This window comes from Lethenteron reissneri, chromosome 9 (genome assembly GCF_015708825.2).
Source record: "Lethenteron reissneri isolate LAM-NWPU_2019-01 chromosome 9, ASM1570882v1, whole genome shotgun sequence".
In the NCBI taxonomy this organism is placed as follows: domain Eukaryota; kingdom Metazoa; phylum Chordata; class Hyperoartia; order Petromyzontiformes; family Petromyzontidae; genus Lethenteron; species Lethenteron reissneri.
In genome coordinates this window covers 10199820-10209415 of record NC_083787.1, presented here as the reverse complement: position 1 = coordinate 10209415, position 9596 = coordinate 10199820, and the positions used below count along the sequence as shown (strand labels likewise).

The window sequence follows — 9596 nt, the reverse complement described above, 5'->3', positions numbered from 1 at the left end:
CAGTAGGTGCCACGGGTCGACTGACTGAGATGACCGAGATGACTGGCTGATGCACCACCTGTGCCCCCTACTGTGCCGACTTGCTGTGCTTTAGCCACCCGGCTAAACTTGCTGTGCTTGAGCCACCCCCAAGAACATGACATCACACACACATTACGTATCAGGTCCCTTCGGTTGCGTTTGCATCAATTGGACGTGGCGCAGCCTTCCGTATGCGCCCTGCAGAGTGTTCGCTCCATGCCGCTCAATCAGAAATGTTCAGTCATCAGAGCCGGAATAAGCCCAGTTGCGTAACCGTCCGTGTTGAACGCGACAGGATTCAGTTCAAGAACGACAGTTAATTGAATCGGGGAGGATTAAACCGGCGTTGTAACCCAGTAGCCTGCATTATATCTACGTTAGCGCCACACTCCACAAGAAGCGAATGACTTGGATAGTGTGCGTTTCTGTTTCAGCAAGAGGACTGAAATTACTCTTTTCACTCCTGTCCTTGGAGTGAAAAGAAAAACAAGCAACCCGTGGGCCATGATTTTGGGAGCCAAATTCAGACATTTACTTTTCGTATTTTTCAAATCATTTGTACAAAATCGACCACGTATATTCGTGGCACATCTAATGTTTGTAGCCCTTACATAATATCATGATAATTTAAATCACCACAGTCTATATGCAAGACCGGATTAACCCATAGGCCTATAAGGCCCTCATATATTGCAGGTCCTCCATCACACATTGAAGTAACAAGCTGAGTGACGCTTATAACGGCCAGCGAAACGCACGCAGCTAAAGCTAGGGCGGGGGAAAAAAACATTGAAGAAATGAGTGTAGTAAGCGATTTATGTCTGATTAATGTAGAGTGAGTCAAATACATGTTAATTTTGCATAAGCAAATATTTAAATGTTAAATGACTTCATCATTTTTTTGCGATATGTAATGCATACTTAAGAGGTCCTTCCATCATTCTAACCTTAGGCCCCCTCATAGCCTCAACCCGGCCCTGTCTATATGTATAAGGTACAGACAGTCTTTCAAGAGTACCAGTTTATACTATTCTTTGGGTCTTTCGGTAAAGCCACGTAGATAGAAAAATATTTTTTTTAATCGCGACGTTTCGATCGCAACACAAGCAATCGTCATCAGGTGAAAACATAGCGGAAGAGAGCTGCGGAGGCAGGAATAAAAATGAGTTTATACTCTTCGAAACTATTTGAGATGAAGACGTTCCCACCGACACCCCAGTCTATGCTATTCCATGGAGAACAAAAGCGATTTCGCCGGTGACCCAATCCAGACCGTCGACCCGGGGAACCCCTCGAGAAATCCGGGATCAGCCGCGTGCGCGACTCGAGCCCCGGACCCGAACTCTCGCTCACTCACAGCGGCGGGGAGGGCTCTGGACGGAGAGCGGCGTTCTTCATCACAAGGTCCGCGAGCCACCGGTGACCCCTGGGGTGGCCTTGAGTGTGGCGCCTGACGTGCGGCTCCCGACAATAGACAACGCGTGGAAACAACCCCCATCACATCATTTCAGTTTTTTCAGTTTTCAGTTTCATTTCTTTGGAATAACCCTGTGAGCCATTCGGCTCTTGATTCGGGCGCAACCGCAACAAACAATAAAATTACATTTTAAATTGACTGTACGCAAATTGAAACATCCCCTACAAAAACAATACAATCTTCTAGAAAAAGCACCGTTTGTTTATGCTGCGTACAAAAAATGTGCAATTTTTTTTCTTCCCATTTTGATGTTAGATCACAATAACAATCATCATACAATATAGATTCAAATTTTAAGTATAACTCTATACTACATCAAAAAAATCGGGCTAAACTAAACCCAACAGTGCTTTTAGAATGTGTGACGGCATCTCACACTGATGCTGTCGTATCGGCGGCAGTGACCCCCCGCCGCTTGTGAAAATAAGTGAAGTAACATTGGAGTTGACCATGATGCATGCAATGCCATGGGAGTCGCCCTCCCCCACGCTGCTATCCAACTTATCCTCTCTTCGCAGCCTGCGCCTGGACCCCTCCCGCACAGCGACACCGCCTCCACACTCGACAGCGACGCCGCGTGTCTCGGACTCTCCCCACTTATTTTACCCCCCCCCATCCGACGAACTCTCCGCTCTTTGAATCGCCACGCAAATGGATTTTTACCCTTTTGGGATTGGCCTCCCGGATCGAGGGAAAAGGGCGTCTGTAATAACAATCGACTCGATCGATGTAGCAAGAGCCACATGCCCCGCCCGCTGCCCCTGCAACGTCAAATAACCCAGCGTGTCACCGGATCCATCCTGGATGCCTCCTCCTGCGGGGTCCCTCCCGGTTCATTTGACGCGTCTGTCTCATTCGGTGAAGGCTATTGGACGCATCTGTGTTATATATAACGGGGCTGATGAGCTGCGAATGCTTTGGGCCGCAGGGAGCGACGTGACACCCGTGTTATGCGGGGTCCCCGTGTGGGCTTCTCTATCTTTCTCCAACCCTCCCGCATTCACATCGCCACCTCTGTCCGTCGCTCTACGAATCCTCGCTCCGTCGCTGGGTAGAGATTCAGGGACGCCAGGGAGAGGCTTCTTCAAGACCTGTGAACTCACCACCAACACCACCAACTAGAACAGCAACCCACACAACAACAATCACCAACAACATTCTCAAGTTCCAGCGTGGAACAAGCCTCCAACCCACCACCCTTATAACCACCACCAGCAACAACCACCACAACACCAACAGCCAACGATCATATTCTATTCTTTGGGTCTTTCGGTAAAGCCACGTAGATCATCGTCAACAACAGCATTCTTCATTTCTACCGAACAAGCCTCCATCAAACCACGACCACAACAAATACCTCATTCACACCACCACCAACAATAACGAAACAACGACCACACAATTCTGCAATTCCCAGCGTGGAGAACGCGCGCACCCACCGCGCCACCATGAACCTCTCCGAGGCGCTGTTCCCGAACCCGTTTGTCGGGACCTCGGGTCCAGACGACAACGGGACCGCGTCGGCCTCCGCGAACCGCACCCGCTTCAGCCCGTGCCACAACTTCTCCATCCCCACCGAGGTGTTCCTCGCGCTCGGCATCGTGAGCCTCGTCGAGAACGCGCTCGTCATCGCGGCCATCGCGCGCAACCGCAACATGCACTCGCCCATGTACTGCTTCATCTGCAGCCTGGCCGTGGCCGACCTCCTCGTGTGCCTCTCCAACGCGTGGGAGACAATCGCCATCGCGCTCGTGCACGGCCGCCACGTGCACATCCCCGCGCGCATCCTGCAGCACGTGGACAACGTCTTCGACTCGTTCATCTGCATCTCGGTGGTGGCCTCCATGTGCAACCTGCTCGCCATCGCCGTCGACCGCTACGTGACCATCTTCTACGCGCTGCAGTACCACTCGATCGTGACGATGCGACGCGCCGCCGTGGTCATCGCGTGCGTGTGGGCGGCGTGCGTCGTGAGCGGCACGCTCTTCATCACCTACTGGGACCACCGGACGGTCATCGTGTGTCTCATCGCGCTCTTCGTCACCATGCTCGTGCTCATGGCGTCGCTCTACGCTCACATGTTCGCGCTGGCGCGCTCGCACGCCCAGCGCATCTCCGCCCAGCCGCGCAGCTCCCGGCAAGGACAACAGAACGGCGCCGCCAGCCTCAAAGGCGCCGTGACGCTCAGCATCCTGCTCGGAGTGTTCGTCTTCTGCTGGGCGCCCTTCTTCCTGCACCTCACCTTCATCATCAGCTGTCCCGCCAACCCCTACTGCTGCGCGTACATCGCCTACTTCCCGCTCTACCTGCTGCTCATCATGATCAACTCCGTCATCGACCCGCTCATCTACGCCTTCCGGAGTCCCGAGTTGAGAGTCATCATCCGCGACACGCTGCGTAAATGCGGCCGTGGCCGCGGCCGCGGCGCCAATGGCACCAGGGGCTCCAGCTGCTGCTGCGTCCAAGTCCGCTGAGGGCGCGACCCGGGCGCGAACCCCACATTTGGTCCGCCTACGGGATGTAAGCTGAGTGAACTTACCCCGGGCATGGCAGTGGTGTTGGCGGCGGCGGCGGCGCGAACTTCGCGAGCCAGCGCCGTGGAGCCAAGGGGCTGGTGGATTACATGAAGAGATTTGGGCTCCGAGGTGGACGGCAGATGGCGGTACAGCATGTGTGGTTCGTGAACCCGTTTGTGCGGACCTTTGGGTGTTATCCCCTCGCATGCGAGGTGGGTTTTCTTGGGGTACTCCGGTTTATTCCTACGTGAAGCAAACCCACCCTTTATTTACAAAGTGGTCAAAAATCTCATGAAGCAGGCCCTCTTTAAAGCATACTGAGCCTCGGCCAGGCTTTGTTCGATAAATGTTGTAGTTATTGTGTGTGGAACCGGCTCATGCACGTGGAAACAGATCGGGGCTGGGAGGCAATTCCGATCTCTTTCCCTTCAAGTTTGGGACACGAGATAAAAGATCATCATTCCTCAATCATGGGCTTCTATTGCTAATGGCCCCAACCACTTTCGAGTTCCACGCACCTGGTCCAGTCATCGCCATCCTCTTCAACCCCCCCATTATACAGGGGATGATCATCATCAATCATTTTTAATTCGGATATATAAATGTATTATGAGGCAAAACGCCCCCAACGCGTTCTAGAACATTGTTAGGCAGAGGTGGGGAAATTCCACGGTCTTTTGGCGGGTCCAAGTCTGTCCGTGTTAACGTTACAATGATAAGACGTGTTTTGCATCTACACGTGTAAATTATTTCGGTAAAGTCACGTAGATGAAAATAAAAAGTAACTAAATTAAATCACGACATTTCGGAGGCAACACAAGCTTCCGTCATCAGGTGGGACAACCACAGCAAACAAAAAGAACAGAATGACTGTAGCAAACAAAAATAACTGAATTACTGTAGCAAAATAACCTATAATTACTGTAGCAAAAAACCCAGAATTACTGTAGTTTGCTGTGGTTGTCCCACCTGATGATGGAAGCTTGTGTTGCCTCCGAAACGTCGTGAGTTAATTTAGTTATTTTTTTGTATTTTCACCTACGTGACTTTACCGAAAGAACCAAAGAGTATGGATCATTGCAGTCACGTAAATTTCAAATCTAGAACATGTAAATTCGTTCGCATTTTTGTCACCGGGCGCAGGTGAACAGACCTCGTGTTATGTTGCATGCAGAGTCAAAAAAATGTTTTGAAAGGATACTCGTGTTTTGCTGTTTATACAAATTCTGTTTACAAAACGTCGCGCAACTTCACGATGAGAACGATGTCAACCCTTTCGTGAATATATTGCTGGACAAAGGCCTCCCTGTACCGTGTCACTCTTGGGGAGTATTTGACCATACTTCACCAACGCTGGCCAGTGCGGGTAAGCGGTGGCCCAGGAGCAGATCTGAAATCAATCGCCACTGATTTTGGCCCTCGGGAGGAATGGACTTCAAGTGGCAGTTTTCATAACGCAGTGCGCGGCTGACACAGGACATTATATAAATTGTATTGAGTCTGAACATGGTAACGAATATAATTCGCATTAAATATAAACGAGATACGGATCTAGAAATGTACGTAGGTATATACACACACATATTGCTCAAGGCTTGTTACCATCAAATCGCATCCTAATAGGAATCTGCGTGACCTCTCCACGTTATCCAATCAGCCGGTGCGGGTGGTCAGCTTAATAAAACTACAGCCGGGATTGATCGAAATTAAATTTTGATGGTGTCAAAATCGCTTCAACTTAAATTTGACCCATGTATTTTAAAATAATTTAGGTATTTTTTTTACTTGCGTGAAATTTCGTCTAATCATTGGATGAAAACTCAAGAGGCCAGGATGAATTTTGATTTAAAGCTTTCGTGACTGCAGGGATTAATATTCTTGGTTCTGTCGGTAAAGTCACGTAGAAGGGAAATAATAAAATAATAAAAATATAAAACAATAAAATTATTACGACGTTTCGACTGCAACACAAGCAATCATCATCAGGTGTGAAATCAAATTTTTTTAAATTTTCTTGCTGTTGATTTCACACCTGATGATGATTGCTTGTGTTGCAGTCGACACGTCGTAAGAATTGTATTGTTTTATATTTTTATTATTTTATTATTTCCCTTCTACGTGACTTTACCGAAAGAACCAAGAATATGAAGGTCAGGATGAGTCCCATGTTTGCACAAGTCACCTGGGTTCACCAAAGCGACAATAGTCGAAACAAACAAAACCAATACATTAACAATCAAACAAATATAATCGAGGGAAATAGTAATAGCCTTATAAATAAATTCAGCAGCTGTAATAAATACATTTCAATATCTAAATCAGCACAACCTCCCGAAAAATCTCGTGACTTGTGCGACCACCCAAACTCGAATTCCCTTCCCTCTTTCTCCCCGTCCTCATTTCTCCCGACTCATTTGCTCCCGTTTCTCCAATACTTTCCCACCCGTTGCCCCTTTATTTCTCATTCTCTTCTCTTCCATTTACAGCTCCTTTTTCCTTTGACTCTAGTTACCCCTGACCGCGGTATGTCACGGGAAGAAAAAAAACCGTTGATTGTAAAATAGAATTTGATTGCACTAAATGGATAAAACAAACTTCTAAATATTCAACACCAATTGTAAGTGATACCCATTGCAATGAGCAGTCGACACAAAGGCAGAGGAGCATTGTTCCCTTTTCTGAACGCAGAACAACAAACTCGCACGCAGCCTTGCGTGCGGTCATTCCCAATCCCCCAATGGACGATCGCCTCCCTGTACCATGGGAGTCTATTCTCCAAACTTAGCCACGCTGGTCAGTGCAGGTTGAAGGACCCGCGGACTGGTTCTGACAGCACTTGCCACTGATGTTAGCCGTGCCGATTAATTGCCAATTGTCACGAGTCAACAATCGGTTATTTACTATTTCGTCAGTGCAGGTGAGGTGGAGGAGCAGGACGGATTCTGGCAGCACTTGCCACTGATGTTAGCCGTGCCGATTAATTGCCAATTGTCTAGACTCAACAATGGATTATTTAATATTTCTGCCTTGATCTCGTTCGTTCGATTCGCCCACAACTGTAACATCGTAACTTAATTTGCATACATAGTTAATAATCACGATTTGATCCATGCATGCAGGCAAGTCGTTAGCGCATGCAATAATGGAATACAATCAAAGATTAGGGGCGAATATAAAAATGTTGTACATAACACGGTGTGCGGGGGTGGAGGTGGGAGCTCTGGCCCGTACAGCTACCGGCTGCAATTAATCCGTGACGGTGTGAAACAGTTTAAAATGTTAATCAACGTTCGATGTAGATATTACTATATATGTATAAAGCATGTATTCCGAGGTCGTTAACTTAAATGCCATATTAACGCTGTAAGCCCGTTCGTGTTGATATACGAGACACAGTCCGTTTAAATAACAGCTTCTACACACGACCCTCTCCCCTTACGGGGGTTCACTCTTCCTCCCGTTCCGCATCTTTATCGCCCCCCCCCCCAGCTGTAGCCCTCTGTTGTGCGTGGCTGCTGAAATTGAGGGCAGCAGTACAGGGACTCCTCTTACGAACGAGTTCGGTTCCAGAGGTCTGTTCGTAAGTCGATTAATTTGCAAGTCCAACTTTACGGCATGTACACGAAACACCGGAAATGGCTTTAAACGTTGTATAATCTCATGTCGATGTAGATGCCGCTGGTTCTTCATGTTCTGCAGATGTAGATGCCACCACCGCCATCTGTTGCTCGAACTTACGACTCTCGGTCCGAAAAGGCGACTGGACACACGGACATGTTTGTTCGTATCTCTAAAAGTTCCTAAGTAGAATGTTCGTAAGTAGAGGAGCGCCTTGTTTGGTTAAACATATTGCACACAATTTTCTCTGCTAGAATGCAGCACCTGTCGATGTCTGTATATGCTGCATGTAAAACAAAAAGTGTGCATATAGTACACCGTTGTTTATTCTCCTCTGCTGCCGAACTCTCTCCAGACGTCCGTGCTGTCTACTCCCTTGAGCAAGTAAATGCGAAAAACCTTCCTGCCATATTCTCCAATGAACACATTCCTGCGGAGGGAGCTGGTAGGAACGTTTGGTTGCTCGGTCAATGGCCAGGGTCAACGGCGACGTGGTGTATTCCGCAAATATGGTCGACTGTGAGGGCGGGCACAAGCCGGCGTGAGTAGGTTAAACGTTGAGTTTTATAAGGGCACCACGGGGTGACCAGCCCCTCCCCACCCAGCCCCACCCCCCACCTAGCCCCTCCCCACCCCTCCCACCCCCCACCCAGCCCCACCATCCCCACCCAGACCTCCCCACCATCCCCACCCTCCGCTCTCCACCCAGCCCCACCCCTCCCATTTTTGGATGCACGACGGACGGACACAATAATCCCCTGTGGGCTGGTGGAACCATGTGCTTCCTACAAGTATAACTGAGCGTTTCTTCTATAAACACGGTTATCTCTGCGCGGCGTCTGGAAGTGCGGTCGCATCTCCACGTAATGCTCTTTAAATCCACATTATATCGTATCATGCACAACTGTTTTATCGGCTTACTACTTACCTCAAGCTCACGTGTTTACCGTCCGTATAACACAGCATTTGTATATGTGCTGCACAGTGTTAAGAAATGTTATGTATAAAATAAAAGCAAGGCATAACATCAACGTGTGGTTATTTATTACGAATCTGCAATGCATGCTCCCCTTCCAAGTCATGCATTTTCATGTTTAAAAAATAACCCGTAAAAATGTGGTTTCGACTCTGCAAAAAAACGAACGCAGTCAAACTAATAAAAAATGACAACACACATTTAAAATTGATTTTAAATAACCCTGAGATTTTACGAAGCACCAAAATATATCAGGAGTTACTCTCAGCAGTTACGCACTGCGACGTGTTTTCCAAAAACTGGATTGTAGAAGCAAATGCGTCAACATAAATGGAGAAATCCGTCACCATTTTACATTTGCTGATGTGGTCATTGCAGTATAAGACACCGTGGAAACGAATTACACAACAAATGATTAGTTGGGCGACATGGGACTTACGACGTCACGTACAGCAAGTTTACGAAACATTCACATATCTGTTGGAGGTTCTCGTTTAAGATTTCCGTATAATCAGTCTCCCGTTTAGGAATGCGTTATTACAAAAGGGTGGCAACACAAGAGGTCGCGCGACACCACGCACCAACGACCCATCTACGCACTAATGAGCCATCCAAACAAGATTTAAAAGCACAGAGCTCCAATGGCTTCCTAATATCAGAAGGAAGAGCATACGGCGGCCGTCTGAAACGCGTTTCCGATATTATGAAGCCACTGGGGTGATGCACTTTGAAATCTCGATTGAAAACCAATTTCTTTAGAACTGCTTTTTGCATTTAGTCGTTGTATTTTCCCCGGCAACTCCGAGTGGCACGGTTGGCTACGTACTGTGGGAGAAACGTTCAACATACATCCGTACATAGAGCCAAGATATCACAAACTACTCATTGGCAGTCAGATAAAACGACAGCCACCACAACCTCCACATCTGTCATGAGCACCCCCCCCCCACCACGCAACCCAACCTGTCACCAATTAACATATCTGTCG

The 9596-nt window shown here is 48.1% G+C and overlaps 1 protein-coding gene across 1 annotated transcript; it reads left to right on the top strand.

Annotated features, from left to right (window-relative positions):
• The first annotated feature begins 2432 nt into the window (after nt 1–2432).
• Nucleotides 2433–4706, top strand: LOC133340336 (melanocortin receptor 5-like). Its single transcript, XM_061548479.1, has one exon. The coding sequence runs from the start codon at nt 2947–2949 to the stop codon at nt 3970–3972; it is 1026 nt and encodes a 341-aa protein (XP_061404463.1). The 5' UTR covers nt 2433–2946; the 3' UTR covers nt 3973–4706.
• The last annotated feature ends 4890 nt before the right edge of the window (nt 4707–9596 follow it).

Excerpts from the sequence above, each read along its gene's own strand:
- LOC133340336 (XM_061548479.1), top strand. The coding sequence starts at position 2,947 with ATGAACCTCTCCGAGGCGCTGTTCCCGAACCCGTTTGTCGGGACCTCG.